This window comes from Nyctereutes procyonoides, unplaced genomic scaffold, assembly GCF_905146905.1.
Source record: "Nyctereutes procyonoides isolate TBG_1078 unplaced genomic scaffold, NYPRO_anot_genome, whole genome shotgun sequence".
In the NCBI taxonomy this organism is placed as follows: domain Eukaryota; kingdom Metazoa; phylum Chordata; class Mammalia; order Carnivora; family Canidae; genus Nyctereutes; species Nyctereutes procyonoides.
The window spans coordinates 36,557,479-36,579,261 of NW_026575133.1; the positions used below are offsets into that span (position 1 = coordinate 36,557,479).

The following is a 21,783-nucleotide window of genomic DNA, read 5'->3' on the forward strand; positions in this document are numbered from 1 at the left end:
CTGGGGCCAGTCCTTGCCTAGAGTGGCGCCTCTTCCAGGGGAAGCAGCTAGAAGTGGGTGGAGCACCCAGGAGACCCCCTCTCCTGCCACACTTAATGCACACGGTAACCCGTTCAAGGTCAGGGCAGGTTCCTGATTTAAGGGTCTGAAAATGATTTGGTGACTTGCTTGTCATCTTAAGTGAGGAAGTGGGGAGCTGCTGAGCCTGCATTTGCGGACAGGAGCCCTGACTTGGCCATTTCCACAGTACCCAGAAGCCAATGGTACCGCCAGCTCCTAAGGAGCCTCAGCCACTGCTTGCAGGATGTGAAGACCCCATAGGCACTGCCACCCCAGTCCTGCCCTCAGGACCAAAGGTGCGTCTGCTCAGTCTCACCTCCTTTGCTCTCCCCTTGCCCCGGATGAAGCCCGGAGCCCATGGCCTCCGAGAGTCTTCGTGCTCAGCCTCTGCTGCCTCCCACCCCACAGGCCCACAGAGCAGAGCCCACATGAAGCCCAAGGACTTTGGGACCAGACTGCCTGGGTTCACATGTTGGGCTCTGCCCTTCCCAGCAAGTCTCTTACCTCCATGGTGGCCCCAGCCTCCTCTGCCTGACCGGATGCACCCAGTGGCCCCGCAGCCCCACCGCATGACTCACTGGTCCTTGCTGCGCCTGCCACATGGTGTTTGGACCTGTGCCAGGGTACGTGCTGGGCGGCGCAGCTCTCGCAGGTACTCTGCCCCCCTTGGGGGCCCTGCCAGGGCAGTACCTGTGCCCCTCGTTACGCCTCACGCAGCACACTTAAAACACCCCTCACTCTGGCACAGAGCACGTCTTACCAAGCAAAAGCACCTGCTCTTAAGCATGATATTTAGAAACAGGTTGATGGCGTTTAGAGCTTTATAGATTCACGTTAGCTGTTGGGTACTAGCCTTGGGTGGCTGATTTCTGGGGTGGTGAGGATTCACAGGAAATCTGGTTCAGAAAATGAAAGTCAAGGCTCTGACTAAACCAAGCTAGTCCCACAAGGCTGTCTGCTTAGACCTAACTGGCCAACCAGCCCGGCCCCAAGTGAAGCTGCACAACCTCATCCAACAGCTTTGTTCCAATCACAGGGCCGTCTCCCAGACTGCTACCCCTAACGCCTTGTTCGTGTACTTTTAAGGATGTGTGTAAAAGGGATATTTACTGCATTATCCTCTGTAGGTGGAAAAAAAAAAAAAAAAAAAAAAAACCTCATGGGGGAAATCGGAGTGCCTGCCCACCACTGAGCCAATGGTTGAGAAAAGTATGGTAGAGCCACTTTATGGACTGTTTGCTCCTAAAATGAGTGAGTGATGGTTTATTGGGAAGAAAAAAGCTGGCAACAACAACAAAAAAAAAGGAACCGAGGATTAAAAATAATAAATAGGATCCCATTATTCTGGACAGAAACCAAATGGGGAGGCGAGTGTATCGGCACATTGGAAGGACCTGGGGTGTGAGCACTGTATCCCCACACCGTTAATCATGTAAAGTAGCAGTGGCCTGTTTAAGTCCCTCAGAATGAATTCTACTAGGAAATCACATCTAATATAAACACTTCTGTCTGACCTCGGGTCAAATACTTTACCGAGACTACTCACATTTATCACAACACATCACTGATCAACTGCTTTAAATCCCGGGCCTGGATCTACCGTTCTCAGCATCGTATTTATCTGAGCAAGAGCGGGTCATCTTTTTACCACACCCATCAACCTCGGATGTGATCAGTAGCTCACCTTGTCCCTCAAATGATGTTCTGCAGCTTCAATATTCAGCGGATCATCAAAATTCAAAAGATCCTTAAAAAGAGAGAAACTCAAAGTAAACAGTGGAAAGAACAATGGAAAGACTGTTTTTCTGCTGTTTTTTTTTAAAACAGACTTTGGTTTTGCTCTGAACCAAGTATTTTTTTTTTAATCTTATTTATTTATTCATGACAGAGAGAGAGAGGCAGAGACACAGGCAGAGGGAGGAGCAGGCTCCGTGCAGGGAGCCCGACATGGGACTCGATCCCGGGTCTCCAGGATCACACCCTGGGCCGAAGGCAGTGCTAAACCGCTGAGCCACCCGGGATGCCCTTTTCTGCTGTTTTAAGTCTTCATTTTATGAACCAGGCGACAGAACTCTAATCAGCAAATAGGAGAACCCAGAGAGCGCAGCGATTCTATCACGGATCATGGTTCCTGTGATGGAAGCGCACGGGCTGTGTGGGGGTTTTCTGAATGCTGGTCAAAGATCGAGATGTTTACATACGACTGTCCAAAGTCTGGTGATCACACTAAGTTCTAATGCTATTTTTGATAAAGAACCAGTCTTATTATGAGCATTTCCAAATAAAAATCCCATTCTTTTTTTCCTCAAAAATTCATTTCTTCTTTTACTTTGTGAGGAACATCCTTGCCTAAGTCTGTGGTTTCCATGCTGACCTTTGCCAGATCTTCTCTTTATCTTTTTATTCCCCTTCACAGCATCCCTTCATAGCCGGCAGGGATGGTGGGTGGAGGCCGAGTGAGCGTGGGACAGCTCCCCCAGGAGGCCCGGGTCCCCCAGGCCTTTCTACCTTAGAAAACCCAGGGTGCGGTGGGTGGGGGGAGGTGGCGGCACCAGGCTGGCTCAGTCAGTGGAATGTGCGACTCTCAGTCTCCGGGCTGTGATTTGAGCCCCATTATGGGTGTAGAGATTATTTTAAAAAAATAAAATATTAAAAAGAAAACCCTGGAATGGCCACTCCCACCTCCCTAAAAGACACACCATGGATTGCAAATCAGAGGCCATGCCTTATCTTTATACGCCTACTCCTCTTCTTAAAAACCGGGGTGGTGAGATTTGTTCTTATGAGAAGTCACTGCTTTCCAGAGTCATAGATGGTCACTGGAAATGTTAAATTTGGGGACTGTATTTCTGATGTGGAAATAAACATGGGGTATGACCAATACATTACAAATACAGCAAGGAAAACTCAAGTCTCTAAGATCTCTATGATCAAGGTAAAGTAGAATAATTAGACTCTAAGTCCTAGAAACAGGCAAAAATATAAAGCATACAGATGAGATATCCAGGGCAGATGAAAATCACCAGACGCACAAAATTCTTTACCTTCCTTACCATATACCTGACCTAAAGGAATATATTGGCGGGAATGACCATTACAGCCTTAATCAACAATTCTGGCTGACTCTCTAGAATCTGGAGCACTGGAGAGATGAACACGGCACCAGATCAGATTAAAAGCCAAATCAACGAAAAAGAAGCACAACGTGCTGGGCAGATTTTAAATTATGCTCTATCTTCCACAGCTCCAGAAGCACAACTGTGCACATCCATGAGAAGCCAAACCAGAATCACAACGAAACGATGGCACTACCTTCCCAAGTGAGTAACAGGGGCCAGAAGACAGGAAGTGCTGCATTGTCCCAGGGGTCACCTGGACAACAGATGAGACGGCAAAGGGAGGCTGGGGCTTGGGGGGCGTCTAATTCTGAGGCTCTTGTGCTTTGTATTTTGCTGCCCCTAAGAGCAAGACCACTGTGACCTCAGATGTGAGTGTGGGGACAGCAGCCTGGCCGGGTGCCGGGGGCCAGGAAGCTGCCCCTCCAACGACCACGTCGTCCTGTGAGCTGGCCGCGGGGCTCATTTTCATGGAGGATCAAGTTTTATTAAAAGTAGCACAGCCTTATTTCCCTCCCAGGGACACATCCCTGAAGCTTATTACTTTAAAAGCTCTTTTATGATTGAAAAGTAAAAACTCAAAAGTGTATTACTTTTATAAAATCCAAATACCAGCTTTTAGCTTCTCCGTGTGCCCCTTCCTGCCCTCCGGCCTGTGACGCACTGTTTTCTCTGGACAGCAAATGTGGGCAACTCGTCACCGATGAGAGAATGGTTCTAAGGCTCTGAGTTTGTAAAAGGCCTAGTGGTCGGGGGCCACGTACGCTTTCACCCAAACCAGGAGGGAAGAGGGCTGCTGGCGAGGGCAGACACGGAGCAGGGCTGGGCCAGGTGCCCCCAGAGGAACAGCCGCCCACGGGAAGGCGGCTTCCGAGAACGGCCAGGCCCCAGCCCTTTCCTCCCTGACGGCCTCCTCAGGTGCCATCCATGTCACTGTTCCTCGGCCTCATCAAGTGTGACAGAAAGGAGGGGTTCGGCATGTACAGGGTGCCGTTCTTAATCCCTCTAGGTTATCCTTAATGTGGTATCTAAGACCAGTAGTCAGAGGAATCAAGAAAAACTTGGGCTTCTGGTCAATATACTTACAGTAAACAAAGAGTTTAATCCCCAGACAACATCCTGGAATGAGAAAGAAAGAAAGAAAGAAAGAAAACAAGTTTCAGGCTCCTGTGCACTTAGTGTTTCAAACCCGCGACCAAGAGTTACGTACTGCGCCAGGTCAGAATTTATCTTTAGCATGCTCTGTTTTTCCCAAGACGGAAACTTTAAACAACTTCTCTCCAATGACAACAGGCTCTGGGAAATTTGGAGATGAACAGTCATGGGTAGTAAATACAGACTCAAGGACCTCAAGTGCCCTCGGGTGACACCCAGCCCAAGGAGCCCACAGGCACATCTGCTCAGGAGAACCCCACCTTATGTCACCTCATCCTCGTCACCTCCAAGCACAGTTGGGAACTTCTGAAGAGTCCTCTTTATGACAAAATCTGTTGTTTCTGTGTCTGTGGCCTTTGGGGACTGCAGATGCTAATTACCCATGGTCCCAAAGGCCTCCTAACAATTCTGCTCTAATTACTTAAAAAAAAAAAAAGTGGAAGACTAATAAGCATTTCCTAATATCCAAAGATCAGAAATTCTCATTAAAATAAAATGGATAATTAATGTGTTCTCTCTGGACTGACTTGCCATCTGTGACTTAACCACAAATTAACTCTCTCTCAGCCTTCCTCGTCATCAGCTCGAGTCTTGTCTTTTTTAGGCTGATTCTCTGCCCCAGTTGATACTGTGCTAGTTGGCCACTTTAACTGCCCCTCCGCTTTCTCTCAGCCATCCACCTGTGTCCTTTTGGGGTGAGCCAGACCTACGGCTGGAGCTGGAGATAAATACATGTTCTTGGTCTGGTGGAGAGGCTGGACAGACAGGCATGTTGAACAGACCTTGCACAGAAGTGTTCCCCCAGAGGACCCAGCAGGGAGGAGGGGGTTCCCAGAGGAGGTGGGGCCTGCAGGGTAGAGGCACCCCGTGCAGGAGCTAAGTCTCAAGTGGGCAGGACATGTCCAGGGTGTGGCGAGAAGACAGGCCAGGCTGCCCGTGGCAGGACAGACTCCACCTCGAGAGAATCCAGTCAGGCCTGTAGAGTCTGCAGTGTTCTCTGACTCTGGGGCAGGGCTCCAAGCTCCTTCCCCGTGTTCTTTCCCCAAGTGCCTACTTGGTGATACCCAAGGACAGCGCCTACACAGCAACTGGCAGCTGTTGCCCATGGAGTGTGTCCACGTACAGAACTAGACCTGGCTCAGGACTGGTGCAGTACCCTGTGGGCCGTTATGACCCGTGCACACCTCTCTGGGCCTCAACGTCTTTCTCTAAGAGCAGTGGGGCTGCCCAAGAGCAGGGTATGGGATTGAGGATGGTCTCTAAGAGATGAACCAGTAAGCTGGCATTTAACAAATGAGGACAGTTTATCTGCAGAAGCTCTTTTCAAAGGCAGGGCCCACAGGGTTAAACTGTGAAGAACAGTGGGGAGAGAAAGCCTGGCATGTGTGCAGGGCAGGGCTGAGACCCGCCCACTTCTGCTCAGGCTCCCCCTTATGACGGGGAGGACAGCACCCAATGCAGCATCTTCATTACCAGCCACGCTCATTTTGAGTGTTTGGCACAGAGCTTGACCTCCAAAGGTTTTAGTTTGACTTCTGTAATCCATGCATGACTGAGCCAAAGTTAACACACGTGCAAAACTGTTGCTCCTGAGATAGAGACAGAGATGGAAATGGCATCGTGCAGTGTGCCAGGCAGTCTGTGAGCTTCACAAACAGGCTGATTCGGCACCCACAGCCCTTTGAAGTGGACCTGGTATGACTGTCAGCTGCAGAGGAGGAGGACACGGTCACCAGAGAAAATGGGTCTGGCCCAGGTGGCCACACCTTTGTGCTGAGTCCCGGGCTGAACAGAAGCACAGGCCGGGAACCCAGGACCGGAGGCGCGCTCTTCTGGGCCGCCTGGACCCGCACAAGAAGGGCAAGGGCCACAAAGACTGCGTGGGACTATCTCGCTACCCTTCAGAAACAGTGGCAGGAGTCAGGCGGCAGGTGACTATCAAGTGGACACTAGCCGACACTACCTGATGAAAGCGTCAGGCAGCATGAAGACCCTGTAGGTGTCCTACGGAAACTATGGCAGCAAAGCCCTGAGCTGGGGCCACAGCTGGCGGCCTCATGCAGCACCAGAGACGTGCTCCCCCAGAACCCACTGGAGCCTACACCACAGAAGAAACTGGGGCCACCTGCTTAGTCCTGGTGGCTCCCAGTTCCATCGCCCTCCCCTGGGGTGGCGTCCTCCCTCAGGGCATCCCTGGCTAGCTCCAAGTAACTCGGAACAGACGGGGGCCATCCTGCCTTCTCCCTCCTCCCTGTCGCCTCACCCCGGCAGCACTCCCCTCCTCTGGGAATGAGGCACCACCCGAGACTGGGGGACAGAGGAAGGAAAGAACAGAAACTAAACGACCTGGAGCACAAAGGGAGCAGAGGGGAGCAGAGATAACTGCAGGCAGAGGAACCAACCCGGCCAAGCACTGAGCCGAGCAGCCTCAGGTGGGCAGGCGGGAGCACGGTGCCCAGCCACCTGGGTGGGCAGGATAGCAAGGAGACTGGTTCCCGGGGGGAGAGGCCTCTAGGCCGGGGTGTGGTCAAGTGCACTGCACTCTACCTTTAATGTCCTCGTGGGAGCCCAGCCGGTGCCGTCAATCGAATGTTCTCTCAGTAAACTGAAACAGAAAGGCACAGCGGTCAGCAAGGGCAGCCTCCCGTCGTGTGAGCCACAGGTGTGCCCACCGCTGCCGCCACGCCCTCTGGGCCCATGTCTCCTCTTCAGGACACCCACTTTCCCCAGGCTCCCCCTCCCCGGGCCTCACAGGCCCCCCGACTCCCAGCAGAAGGCCGTCTCTACCCCCAAGGCTGTACACATGCTCGTCTCGTGTCCTGCACCACGTTTACTGCGTGGACAGCCAGGTCTTCAATCCTGCACCACATCAAGTTTTAAGCAGGGAGAAAGCGTGCTTAACATAACCCACAGAGAACACTGGCCAACTTGACATCCAGAAAGGACAACCGACACTGAGAGCTTCCTATGTGTGCTGTCAGCACGATCCTAACCTTCCTCAAAGCCTCAACGACCCACGAGGGAGGCGCTGCCATTTCTCCAACTAACGGAGGCAAGAAAGCAAGGCACAGAGCAGCAACACGCCGGAGGGCACGGGCCTGACGAACGGCCCTTCGAACCGCACAGCTTGCCAGGAACTGCGGGTGAACACGGATGACAGCTCCTAGCACATATTTTAACATCTTGTTTGTTTTTTTAAAAAAAGCTCAAAAGGGAAAAATGAAGTTATAAGGATAGATTAACACAAAATTCTGGATGGTGGTCACGAGTGGGTGGGAGGCCCACGTTTGGAGAAGGTGCGCACACACTTTGGAGGTCCTGTGGGGTCCTGTTTCTTAAGCTGGACCCCAGGGTCATTTTCATCACTGTTCTATCAGCTGTACGTGCACATCACAAACTCTCACAGAAATGGTTATTTCATGCTCTGAAAAATTACAGTTTACTGCCAAGTTTCCTTCTAGGGAAAGATTAGTTTGGCATCCTTGAGCTGTATCCCGCTGCCGCTTTCATGTGTACGTAACAGCTCCTAAGCTCACACGGCAGCATCAGGCTCTCCGCGCCTTAATTCCTACTGTGAAGAGAAGTTTTGGATCAGAACAGGTTCAGATTCACATAACTCAATTAGGATCAGGAGAAAACAGAAATATGCTATGATCTTAATTCCCCATAGAGATCAGTCAGAAGAAATAAAACCTGAAATTGGCCACTATGACTTACTTTGAGTCTTGAAAAGAGAAGGAGAAAGAAACAGACGTCTCCACCCTGCAGAGGGCCCAGGCCCTGCGGACACAGAAGCTCTGCAGTGTTTGGGAACCATGTGCCAGGTCATCTCTTCCCGGAGGCAAGAATCAGTTCTGTCTTTGTTCTTCTCTTTTCCAGACCTCGCCACAATCCTTAGCTATCTATCTGATCACTTGTTCAGTGCCCGTCTCCCTAGGAGTCAGCAGGCCTCACAAAGCGAGGAATACCAACTGCCCCCACCACCTCTGGGTTCAGCCACCATTAGGGGAGGGAGGGAGGGAGGGAGCCAGCTTAACAGGCTGAGCTGTCAGCAGCACAGCCAGAGCACAGGGTTCTGAACCTGGAGACCAGGTGTGTCCACCCAGGGCAAGGCCCTCCAGGTAAGGGCTGGTGGTGGTGCCCATAATCAGGCAGGCTGTTCCCAATCTGCAGAGCACAAGTCTGGGCACAGAGACACTGTGGTGAGAACACAGTCACTGTGCAGGTTCGAGCCCAGCCCCAGCAGCTTGCAGTCCTGCAGGAGCTCAAGTGACAGGCCATCAGGGAGGGCACCAGGCAAGGGATCACAGGGTGCCTCAGGAACTACCCTGGAAGCAAGGACCCCAGGAGAAAGTGTCAAGTGCAACCACCGGGGTCCTGACCCCAGGGCCTCTCATTCCACAGACATGGCACCTCTGCCCTCTGACCCTGAGCTGAGAGCGGGGGGCAAGGGAGGGGCCCTGGTGGGAGCACGGTGAGCCTCACGAAGAGAGGTAAGTACCCTTGTACTAGAGCAGACCCCGCAGAGCACCAGGCGCTGGTCAGCGCTGCCGAGTGAGGAACCCAGCCAGATGCTGCCTGGCGGTCCCTGCAGACCAGGAGTAGCCGGCTCAGGTGTGTCTTTCTCTTTATTCAGGAGATGCCGTGAGTCAGTGGTACACTAAGCCCCTGCTGGACAATGTCTATTTTTTTCACAAACAAGGAGTTTAATCTAGCACATTATTTCCCGAAAAAAAAAAACAACCCTACAAGTAGTTGACAAGTCCAAGGGTAAGTACCAGGTAAATGCAGACCTTAGAGCCGAAGGGCCGACACAGATATAGAGAGATGCGTGTCCTCCCGTGATGCGAGGGAGCCTGTTCTCCCCCCGCACCCGCACAGACACATCTCATCCCACTGGGTGTTTGTTCTGCACCGGGCGGTTTGAGGAGTGGCGAGCAAAGAGCCTTTCTCTGGCTACCACTGAGACGGAACATCCCTCAGTGCTTACCGTCCACTTGTAAATCTCCCGAGTCACTACGTGTAGAGGTGCTCATCCTTCCTAGTGGACGTATCCATCCTCTTCATACTGATTGGTAAAGACCTTTTACATATGAAGGATGTAACCTAGCTGATCTTTTCTCTCACTTTTTGTGTTTTGTATATTTAATTTTAATGTGGCTAAATCAATGATTTTCCTTTAAGGTTTCTGGCTTTTGTTGCTGGCTGCCCCTGCTGAGTTCTCCTCACACTTTGCTGATGACCTGATTTCTCTGAAGACAGCAAAAGTAACAGGATAAATCCTGCTCTGGCCTTAACTCTGGTGGAAGACAGAGCATGACAGGGAGGTGGAGTGCAGTGGATGCCTAGGAGAGCGAGCAGCAGCGGCGATGGCCCTGGGGGAGAAGGCAGGAGCGAATGCCATCTATTAGCTGAAGCTGGAGGAGTCAGATTTTATGAGCACGATACTTAAAGGCCAGATGTGGAAAAGGTGGCTCTCATAAGTACATCTGTGACTGCCGACAGAAAAGGAGGCGGATATGAGAACAGGGGCTGAACTGGGAGCTGGGTGCTAACTGTGCTCTTAACAAGGAAAAGGGGGCACAGTCAGTTAAGCATCTGACTTTTTTTTTTTTAAAGATTTTATTTATTCATGAGAGACAGAGAGAGAGGCAGAGACACAGGCAGAGGGAGAAGCAGGATCCTTGCAGGGAGCCTGATGTGGGACTCGATCCCAGGACCTCGGGCTCACACCCTGAGCTGAAGGCAGATGCTCAACCGCTGAGCCACCCAGGCGTCCCAAGCAGCTGACTCTTGATTTCAGGTCAGGTCGTGATCTCAGGGTCCTGGGACCAAGCTGAACCTTGGGTTCCATGCTCAGTGGTTCCATGCTCAGAAGCAGTCTCCCTCTTCCTCTGCTCCTCCCCCAGCTCGCATGCCCTCTTTCTCAAATAGGTATATAAACCGTAAGAAAAAAAAAAAAGGGACGAAGGTCCAGCTGTGCAGGCACAGGGCAGTCAGTGTATAGTTCCTCCCCACAGGCAGGGGCTGGTGTTCCCTGGGTGGGGTGGGAGGGGAGATGACACTGAATCATCACAGGAATGAAGCAGAACAAGGTGCCAATGCTAATGCCTACTCTTGGCCCTGTGGCTGATGGTTACATAACCTGCCAAAGTCACCTGGCTGCCGGTGGTGCTGTTGCTGGCGGTGGCGCTGGTTCCCAGCCCAGGCAGTCTGGGACCAGAACTGGTGCAACTCCACGGCTGCCTTACCAAAGTGACAAGACACAGAGATAAAGCCCAAGTGCTAAATTTACTTGACCACAACAAATCACACACCTTCGCCAGTTCCCTACATCAGGGATCAGCAGCCTCAGGAAGTGGGAGGACACACAGGCCACCGGGGACATGAAGCTCTGGGAAAGCTGTCCTGCTCTATGCACAGCAGGACTATTGCAGTAAAGAGAGGACATCTTAAATACAAATGCTTAGGTCTTAAACTTGCCACCTACATTCCCGTCCCTGGATCTTATAAATCATACTTTTTCTTAGCAAACATCAGCCACATGGAGGGACTGCAGCCTCTCATTACAACAGGAGCAAGAAAGGATAAGAGCCCTGGAGCAAGGACAGGCAGAAGTCTTGGCCACCAGAGGGCCCAGGAGGCCGCGGGTCTGGGGGTGGAGGCAGGCTGGGGTGGGATGTGCAGCCCGGGAGCCCTGAGGGTGACTTCCCCACCCTCCCTAATCTTGGCCAGCCTCAGAATCTCCTCTCAGTGGAGGTCCTTTGTTAGAAAGCAGGATGCTCACACAGAGTGCTCACACAGAAGACAGGAGAGAAGAGAAACCCACCTTAGACATATTTCGCCTGTCTCTGTGATGTTGGGGTGCCAGATCCTGGTCAGGCATTTCACTTTGGGAGGCTGCAACACAGAGAGAAAGAGATCACAGGCTCTCCAAATCATGCCTGCTGCCACAGACCCCATCCAGCCCCTCGTTGCACTGCTTACTTGGCACTCAGCTTGACTGGCCAGCCAGTCTTCAAGTTTGGAAGGGAGTGTCTTCACACTGCATCCACAGGTGCTAGTCAGCCCCACGAAGCCTGCCTGTACCCCTAACACAACACGACCCTTCTACAATCCCAGGGCCTGAGGCTGTGTGGGGCTGGCAGCTGGGCCTTGGCCACCTCTGACCCACCCCGCCAGGGCTGTGCAGGAGCCTAAGCTGAGCTCCAGGCCCAATCCACAGATGCCTGTGCTCTATGCTGCGGAGCCGTGGCTGAATGTGACTGCTCCTAGCAGTGGTAGCTGGGTCCCTGTGCACGTGCTTCTGAAGATGCTACTGCCATGTACATTGTCCCACACCCAAGTCTGAGTCTGCTTTATGCTTACAGGAGGGAGAGAGAATGAAAATGAGTATGTGGGAGTAAGGCACATGGATAATCGCTTATCATGAGGCATGTTTAGATAAAGCTGATCTTTTAAAGTGACTCTAAATACGAGCAATCCACACTCATTTAAGACAAAAAGACAATGAAAACACAAGGCAAGATCTCTGACTTTCCTTTTGTTGTACATAATTCCACCCAGAAATAATTTCTATGAACAGCTGATACACATCTTGTGAGCCTGTCTTCGAGGCCCCAGAGATGCGTGTGTGTGCGTGCACATCCATTTTTCTTTATGGGAGTGGGGATGCGTGCTCTCCATCTCTTCAGGCTCATTTCTGTCACCACTTCAGATGGCTTTGGGCTTTCTCATTCTTCATGGTACCAACGCTAGCATTTCACAGGCAGTTCCTATTACTGGACATTTAGGTTGCCTCCCCCCTCTACCACGGACTGGACTAAATCAGCGCGCTCATCTCTGCTCACTTCTGTGGGAAAGATCTTCCTGGGATGAAGCCCAGGTAGAGAAACTGCTAGTCAGGGCACACAAGCATTGTCTGGCCAAGTCTCACACACATGTCATCTCACAGACATTCTTTGTTGGGGGCGGGGAGGGGAGGGGAGGATGTTTTCCATGTTTATCATTTGGTATTAATTTGCATTTATGATGCTATTCTTCTGTAAAGTCCTAGTAATCAAATTTTTGTCTTTGTTACCAACCACTCAGACTCTCCTGCACTTTTTGTAGTACTTGAATCTTTTCATCATTTTATTTGCACAAAACAGACACATTTTTCCTGCACTCTTTAAGTTTCCTACTGATTTTAAGACACCATAACATCAAGAAACTTGCCCAGATCACTAATCCAAGTATGAATGTAGGTGTCCAAGGAGTACAGAATTTAGGTTCAGAGTGAGTTTAAGTTAATTTACTAGGCTCTACTTTGCTTTCCTTCAAGTAAATGGGAATGGCTTTGATAGAAAGTACGCTAGTTGTGCATTTCCAGCAAGGCCTTTGGGTTGAGGGAAGGCCGGCACTGCAGGGCTGTATGAACCTCCCTAAGCAACAATACAGTTTCCATACTGCGTAGACAGAATCACCAACTTGGCTTCGGAGAGAACCTGAAGGCTCTATCTCCCTCCCTTCTAGAGTGCCTGTGACATACCTGTCACCCACCTAGCATTCACTGTATCTCCAAGTATCCAATTGTATATGCCCCTCTCTTCCTTGCCCCTTCACACCCTCTGTAGTCAGATGTTGGCACAGACATCTCTCCTGTCAGTGGTCCTCTTACTACCTGTGGTCCCCAGGCAGGAGAACAGATCAGAACCGTGGACCCAGATTCTGACACACACTTTCCAAACAGAACTCATAGACCTGACCTCACCGCTCAACAAGACAGACAAGAAATACCCAGCTCCACCTACTTGGCATCGCCACCTGCCCCACCACAGGCGAAGAGTTTAATATATGACAGCCACTGCATTGCAAACCAATAGGGAAGAAGGGATTCTTCAGTGCACAACTGGCTAATCATCTGGAAAAACACAGTTAGGTCCCCACGTAAGAGTTGTACTGCAGGGGTGCCTGGGGGGCTCAGTCAGTTAAGCATCTGCCTTCGGCTCAGGCTGTGATCCTGGGATCCTGGGATCAAGCTCCGCATTGGGCTCTTTGCTCAGTGGGGAGCCTGTTTCTGCCTGCCCCTCTGCCTGCTTGTGTTCTGTTAAATAAATAAATAAAACCTTAAAAAAAAGTTATACTCCAGATGCACAAACCACAAATGATACAGAACTATAAGAGTACTGGAAGAAAATGCAGATGAATTACTTTGGGATCTGAAGGCCTGTTTTAAGCATTTCACAACCAAGAAAAACTCATGAAAGACAAGTAGATTTTAGTACGGTGGTGAAGCAAAAAGAAAAAAAAACAACCCAAAGGTTTACAAAATAAAAACAATAAAAGACAAAGGAAAAACAGAAAAATCTTCACAGTACAACTAAAAAAATTAAGAAAAAAGTTTAGGGGATCCCTGGGTGGCGCAGCGGTTTGGCGCCTGCCTTTGGCCCAGGGCGCGATCCTGGAGACCCGGGATCGAGTCCCACGTCGGGCTCCCGGTGCATGGAGCCTGCTTCTCCCTCTGCCTGTGTCTCTGCCTCTCTCTCTGTGACTATCATAAATAAATAAAATTCAAAAAAAAATATAGTTATTAAAAAAAAAAAAAAAGAAAAAAGTTTATATAAATTCTAGCTGAGAACTCTTATAACAAATATCCCAATGGAAAAAAGACTAAGGACATAATAACAGGTCATAAAGAACACAAAAAGGCAATAAATAGGAAAATATATTTAGTATTCTACTTACTTAAGAAATGAAAACTCAAATGACAATTAGATACCATTTACTTCCTCCCAAAATGGCAAAAAGAAAAGCAAAATACTCCATCTTCGTGAGGAAAAAGGGCATTTTCAAATAGTGATGGTGAGGAAGCCACTGGTGTAATAACCTCTCTGGGGGCTAATTTACTAGTACTGATGAAGAGCTTTAAAATTAGCATTAATTACTCCATACCCGGAACTCCACTGCTATGGATTCATGCAAAGGACAGAGGCAGATGTGCACGAGCTGCTGTCTGGGACGTGCACAACAGTACTGCTTACACCCGCAGTCAGCGGGTAACAGCCTATGCACCAAATGCAGATGTGAGCTGTTTCTGCATAGGACCTAATCATGGTTTCTCCATTTTGAAAAGACTGTTTAAAAAAACCTCACATATTTTGTGGAAGAAAAAACATATATGTGATAGAGACCATTTATGGTTCACAAAGCCTAAAATATTCACTATTTACAGAAAGTCTGGTTCATACTGTCAAAAACTGGTCAACTAGTGACCAACAACAAAGGACTGACTTAAAACTATGATGGATCATACAGTGAAGTGTTCCTATTAATGATGATGTAATGATACATTAATTGACATGAGAACATTTGTTCATCACGTTGTAATCTTAACCCCAAGTCACCAAGTTATGCGTAGCACGGTCCCTTTTATATGTACGTTACCCATAATATACATCAGAAAGTCAGTGGTGAGCATCTCTCAGTGGAGAGGTAACAGGTGATTAATATCTCATTTCGGCACAGCCATACTTCAGTATCTTAAAAGGATACGTTTCATTCGAGGAAGAGGGGAGTGGGAGTTCATTCAGTTCACTTGAAGTATCTCTGGCTCCCCCCTTACCCTCTCTGGGGCTGGTCATGACCATGTCTCTTGATTTGGTTATATTATCAAAAATGTGTGAGGGGAGAGGAGCCTGGGTGGCTCAGCAGGCTGAGTGCCCGACTTTGTTTCGGCTCAGCTCATGATCCTGAGGGTCCTGACATCCAGCCCTGTGTCAGGCTCCATGCTCTGAAGGGTATCTGCTTGTGTCCCCTCTGCTCCTCCCCCCACTCTCTTATTCTCTCTCATAAATAAATAAAATCTTTAAAAATATGCCTGAAGGGACGTAACGTGTCACTTCTAGGAGGAAACTAGAGGCAAAGAAGAAAAAGCCGTGTCCTTCCTCCTGCTTTAGCGCACGGCTCCACCAACCAACGCACAATCGACATGGCAGGGGAGCATCACAGGACCCTGGGACTACGACACCACGTGAGGCCCTGCTGCTCCTCTGGGCATCCTGATCGCATAGGGATCCCCACTGCCCTGTCACCACCCTGGCTCATCACTGTGTCTGTGCTGTCCCCCAGGAGACTGGGGTTCTTAAAAGGCCAGCGTCTGACACAAAACCTCACACGTTTTGAAAACTTGCTTCATGTCACGAAATAATTTCAGCCAATGTCTTAGAGGGATCACAAGGCAGGCTTGAGGCTGTGAGGTAAAGTTCAGGGACAAAAGGACAAAGAGCCAAAGGAAAACCTCAACTTTAGCTGCTGAAGTGAAGGGGCATTGAGGGGGTAAGGATACCAAACAGGTATTTTCTTTCTTTTAAAAGTTTATTCTAGGGCAGCCCGGGTGGCTCAGCAGTTCAGCGCCGCCTTCAGCCCAGGGTGTGATCCTAGAGACCCGGGATCGAGTCCCACGTCGGGCTCCTTGCATGGAGCCTGCTTCTCCCTCTGCCTGTGCCTCTGCCTCTCTCTCTCTCTCTCTCTCTCTCATGAATAAATAAATAAAAATCTTTAAAAAAAGTTTATTCTAAAATAATGATCTATTTTACCGGGCAAAAGTTTTTCAGAATGACACTCTCAATAAGTGACCTTAATTGAAGGAGCTATTAGGGTCAAGAGTTTTTAGAGAGTCCTTACAAAGTACAAAAATCATATAAAGTTATGGCATAAACACAAATGAGCCCGAGACAGCCCCAGAGCATTCTCAGGCTGACCTTCTAAAAGGCGGCTCTCTCCTCAGCAAATGAAACACAGGCGCCTAAAGTTCACTCAAATGCCTGCAACCTATGCATTTTCGTATGCTGGTTTCATTTTCTACACCGTAAGTCTGCAGGGGTACAGAGTGCCAACCCCTGGACAAATGTGTACTGTGTGTGGGGGCAGCAGGCTCTCAGAGCCCTGGAAATGCAGCGTTAAGTAAGACACCCCCAGGCTCCCGCTCAGGCAGCTGCCAGTCTAGTGGAGAGGGACACTGAGGATGCCAGCAGAGATCCAACTACAAAAAAGGTAAACACAAGTACCTCTGTATGGGTCAGGCACCATGTCACATGGTTTCCCAGGGACGGTGCCACCCCCCACTCCTTGCCGTGAGCTAGTGATAGTCGCCGGCCTGGCAGTAAGGCTGCTGTGTGGCCTCAGCCTGGACGTGGAGGCGGAGAGGGCAGGCAGGGGCCGCAGGAGCATGGAGTGGAAGAGGCCCTAACGGTGGCAGGGCAGGGTCTGGGTCCACTCCAGAGGGGCTGGCCTCTCAGTGCCCCTGGCGTGAGAACACGGGTTTCGCTTCTGATGAAATCAAACCAGTGTATCATTTAGAAATTTCCCATAGGAGACAGAAACTAAATATAAGAATGTAAAACCATCGTAAGTCCCCAATTAATATAAGAAACATGTCCTCGAGGCTCAGTGGTTTTCTATCCTGCCTCTCCGTTTCTTGAAGAAGTCACACAGGGACAGGACAACATGACAAACGTGTTCTCACACCAAGTGGCCACTGGTTTGGGGGAAGGTCGCCCGTCAGGTAGCTGGGCAGGCCTGGACAAGAATCCGCTTCAGCAATGGAGCCGTTTATTCTGGCAAAGCTAACAAGGTTCGTCCTTAACTCTACCTCTCTGGACCCTAACTTCCTGACGTGTGAACATGGGAGCACTCACGTCCCCAGGGAACTACTGGAGAACGACATGAGGGGAGTGAGTGGGGGCACCTGGCACATAAAAGCTCCTAACAAAAATCGGTTCCCTTGGTGTCTTCCTTCTCCTGCTCTGCTCTCTTGGGAACGAGAGGCCCTGCCAACTAAATGATGCCTAATGTACCTGAAAATCAGGGGTCCTCAGATTCCTGCCTTATCTCACAAGTCGGCCAGCTCATGCTAAGCCCTTCCCCGAGCTATCCCCCTCTTCAAACACTCACTGCCTCTCCGAAGAAAAGACGGTGTCACATACTCACCACCCGTTAGCATTCTTCCAATGACGAGTCCTTAGAGAGGGCAAACGTCCAGACAACGGAAAGGTCTGGAATTTTAAGTGCCTGCCGTATGGCTGGCTGTTTCCAGAAAACATCAAACTAGCCCCTGGAATTCTAAGCATCTGTACTGAAACCAAACCTCTCCAAGTGCGTCTCACCTGAGGGAGCCCAGTGTTCTGTCAAGTGAGACCCCTCAGTGTGTGACTAGGGGCACAGAGGACGTGAGCAGGGAGCTGGATGGATGGACAGACAAGACCTGAAATGCACATTTTCCCGTCTTTGCTTAAAAATTAATTTTTTTCTTCTGAGGTTGCCAACTCTTTCCCACCCTCATAAACTATATTCAGAAAGAACTTTTAATGTAGTAGTCTAGTAAAGACCAATTCCTTAGATAAAAGTTTGGCTTTAAATAAAAAAGTGTAACAGCCACTGAACTGTGCCCTGGTGGTGGGGCCAGGGCCTGGGGCAGGGGAGCCTAATCTCACTTGTCAGACAGTAAGAACAGTCACTGCAGGCAAACTGCTGGGGCACGTGGGAGTCCCCCGTACCCACAGCCTCAGGTTAACAAGAGACTTGATTTTATCATCAGATTTTATTTTGCTATCTGATAGGCCTAGAGGGGGAAACATTAGGGGGTTGCTTATACATATAAACATATTTATATACGTAATTGTGGAGTTGTTCAGATCTGTCCCTGGTTTCTCAGTGCCCAAAACCCTCAAATCTGAGTTGCTCATTCATCCTCACTACTCCTCAACCCCGATTCTTCCTTCAAGTCAACTTGGTCAATCCACCACACCCAGGGTGCTAGTTCTCATTTCGGTGCGTATTAACACAGTTCCAGAGATTCTAAGGTCATCTAAGAGTCAACCCCAAGTCAGGACAATTCCAATCTTATATCTCCTGAATTGCTCAACTGGCCTGACCCCTTTCCCAAAGTGATTCTCTCCTTTCCTTCTCTGAATTCCCATATATTAGTTTCCTGGCACTGCTCTGTATCTCTGTTGTCTGCTACTTATGGCTTTTATCATTTTAGGGTAACTTTCTACACTTTTTCTCACCTTCCTAATTGGTAAGTTCCTTAAAAGTAAGGATAGAATGTGACAGTACTTGGTATAATTATTACCTAGGTAGGTCTCTGAGAGATTAACATGTAGCTCCGGGTATAAATTACTTATGGTTTAAAACTATGAGTCATTCCTCTTTTCTAAAATTGTAAAATTACACCTTGGGAATTTTGGTGTTACACCATAAACAAAACTACAGTTTAAATAAAATGCTTTCTTCTCCAGTGCCAGAATTTAACGAAGAAACTGACATGAACTATTCAGGCAGCCCCCAGTGAGGGTGCCAGCCTTGGGACAGCTGCCCTAGCCTCGGCAGAGCCGTACTCCCAGTGCACACTGCCCGACACGCAGCACTCACAAGTGCTTGTTGAGAAATGAATCTCTCTCCTAAGGCTCTGAATACTGCCAATGAGTACCATTAATCACAGAAATATGGGCCATTCTGTACTCAGCCTCAGGACTGGGGGGACCCGGGGCAGGAGGGTGCTGGGCCCTGTGACGGCCACCGGGCCACGCGAAGGGGAAACAATGGCTCAAACGCAAGCTACTCACCACCATGTTGTATGCATCAGGAACTTCAGTTTCAAACTGAAATTTTCCACCCTGGTAGTAACCCTCATCTATCAAAAACACAAAACAAAACAAAAAAATCCTTAAAATCAAAAAAAAGGAAACAAAAAGCAAACACTATGTTAGGATATGGCAAATACAGAGAATCAAGAGTTAAATGACAGGACTGCAGGGCTGCTTGTTACTTCACCAAATCCTGCCCCTGCCCTAATGATGAACTCCACTCAGCTCCCCACTGGCCTGCCTGCTGTCACCCCACTAGCCAGGCTCCCTAGGGAGGTGTCAGCACCCTTCGAGGGAGCTGGTTCCTCTTGCTCAGTCTCCCAGCACCTGTCAAAGGGGCCCTGTTCTCACCTCGGCCCGCCCCGCTCCACATCACAGCACCCGTGAGCCCCCTCCAAACACATCTCATGACAGGTAACCATCCAGTTTGAGCTGCAGGATCATCTGTTCGCTGCTGGTCACTCCACGAGAACGTCCGTTCCGAGGGGTGCTCCAGGGCCTGGAGACAAGCAGTGGAGCACACAGACGGAATCCCTGCCTCAGCGAGTCCACAGTCACACCTGCGGGCTGGCTGGCTGAGTGCCGGCTGCAGCCTTCTCAACAGAGCGGGCCCTCTGGAACAGGGCTGGTGGACATGCAGGAGATGTCTGGGGTCAGGGCAGCACTGGGTCAGACCCCCCAGTGCAGTCCCAACTCAGCCTCTTCTAGGGTGGGCCCTGGGGTGAGCCTGGCCTGCAGGTGCCTTGTAAACGCTCCTGGCGCTGCCGCCAGCAGAGGGCGCTCCACCACAAAGGTGCTTGAACCTGAACCTGGCACCCGGGCCCTGAAGAACTCTGAACTTCACAACTTGACAAAATTAACATCATCTTTAAAATCAAAGTTCAACTTCACTCCCAAATATTATCATTGTGAACAAATCAGCCATTGTACATCTTGCTGCTTCCCTCAGCTACTGACATAAAACGAACATTTAATAGGAAGTTGTTAGTGTTCAATAAATCATCATTAAAAAGACGTTTTGGAGACTGTGTCAACATTTACATTGCCCAGCGGGTAAAACTAACATTGCCTGGACCCCAACGGTTCTGTTCCTTGCCAGGGTGACAGAAGAGAAATACGCTATTTGTTTTACGTTACAGTCAGCTGAAGAAAAGTAGTTGAGGCTGAAATTAATTTCATATTAAGTCGTTTTTAAAATGAGAAGTAACTGATGTTCTTTAAATATCCTTTTATTACTGAAGTACCCACGTTCTCATTACCAATATGAAACAGCTCTTAAGAAGACTAATGTTTGACTTTTATATTTGTTACAATGTTTCTTAGTCTGCTGTTTGTCTTTTGAGTTTGTGGTTTAACTAGTTTTCACTTTTGAGAAGCCAGTCTTTCTGTGGTTTCTGTCTTTGGTATTACGCTTAAAGAGATCTTTCCCAACCAAGATTATAGAAACACTTGATTTCTCGGTCTTCTCTCAGCGATCTTGTGGTTTCGTATGTTCCATCAGCTCATCCACTACACTCATAAGGTGGTGTGTCTTTTCTCCTTGCTCGCCTAACATCGCATAGTATTTATTACTCTACCCTTCCTCACTTATCTGACGCGTCCATTTCTAGTGCTTCCAAGTGCACCTGGATTCGTGCCTGGCGGTATCGAGTCTTTGGAAAAGACTTTCTTGGGGAAAAAGATTACCTCCAGATATAAGAACTTTCCAAACAAGTGGCATCTTAGGTATGAAATAATCAGAGCACACCCTTGCTCTCCAGAAGCTCTGTGGACACGAGGCTCCCGTGTTGCACAGCAGTCACTGCAGCAGAGTGGCCTAGCACTGGGCTCTGCAACCCGTGTGGCCATGCCCTGTGCACCATGCCCTGCGCGCCATGCCCTGGCTTCTGGTGCAGTGCTCCATCTGCTCGCCTCTCTTCTTGCTCCTCAAAGCTGTGCTCCAGCCACTCCATCCTGCCATACCGCTGTGGCTTTTCTCTAGCTGCCTTTCCATTTCACAAATATATAGTTTCAACTCCACTATCAACCAGTTTCAAAGAAACTATGATTTGGTCTAACCGGGTTTTGATTTTACCATATTCCTCTGTGCTAGTCAAATTCTCATCTAATAATCATTAGAATTATATCAACTCTGAACCCACTGAAAATAAGAAAACAAGCAGAGAGTTCTAAATTTTTTCTATTTTATGAAATACATCTTTCAGGAAAGCGATCAGCTTTTGAGCTAGTACTACTTTTTTCCTCTTCTAAGGTACAAATAGCTTTTGGATCTGCCCTGGTTTTGAATTTGCCTAGAAATACCATAGTCCCGCTTAAAAAGCAGCCAGGGAGCAGACTGGACCCAGAGGAAACTCAAGAGCATCTCTTGTTTCCTGTGATTTTCTTAACAAAGGCCCCAGTGAAGAGTCCCTGTTGATCCATCTTTCGGGTCTGGCTCCCAAGCTGGCACCTGACGGGGTGGAGACTGAGAAGGACCAACACAACTCTGGAGCCAGTGGGCAGGGGGGTCATTTAGAATGTCTGTAACCCAGTGTGCACCACATCCCAGTCTGGGACAGGCCCACTACATCACTACCCATGGGTGCTGTGGCTGAAAACATCCTGCTTCTCAGATAACTGGGCATTCACATACAACGATGAAATGCAGTAGAAGTTCCTGGCATCCATGTCTCACTGGTCCAGCCTATCCAGGCCACCCAGGGCTATAATGGTAAGAGCCATCTTTCCCTCCTCTTATATCTGGGAACTCATTCCCTCCTGCCTTCTAGGAATCACACACTACTATCTCTTAGCCAGGTTAGAGGGATTCCTGGGAGGAGACTGTC

General features: G+C 49.3%; 1 protein-coding gene across 1 annotated transcript in view; it reads right to left on the reverse strand.

The window, feature by feature from the left end:
* Positions 1 to 21,783, reverse strand: part of UBE2F (ubiquitin conjugating enzyme E2 F (putative)) — a 54,674-nt gene that overhangs the window by 1,686 nt on the left and 31,205 nt on the right. Inside the window, exons 5-9 of the mRNA XM_055300162.1 lie at positions 18,938 to 19,005; positions 11,161 to 11,231; positions 6,879 to 6,936; positions 4,263 to 4,295; positions 1,745 to 1,807 (exon numbers count right to left, since the gene is read on the reverse strand). Coding sequence (XP_055156137.1) covers positions 1,745 to 1,807; positions 4,263 to 4,295; positions 6,879 to 6,936; positions 11,161 to 11,231; positions 18,938 to 19,005 — 293 coding nt within the window. The remainder of the gene's footprint in view (positions 1 to 1,744; positions 1,808 to 4,262; positions 4,296 to 6,878; positions 6,937 to 11,160; positions 11,232 to 18,937; positions 19,006 to 21,783) is intronic.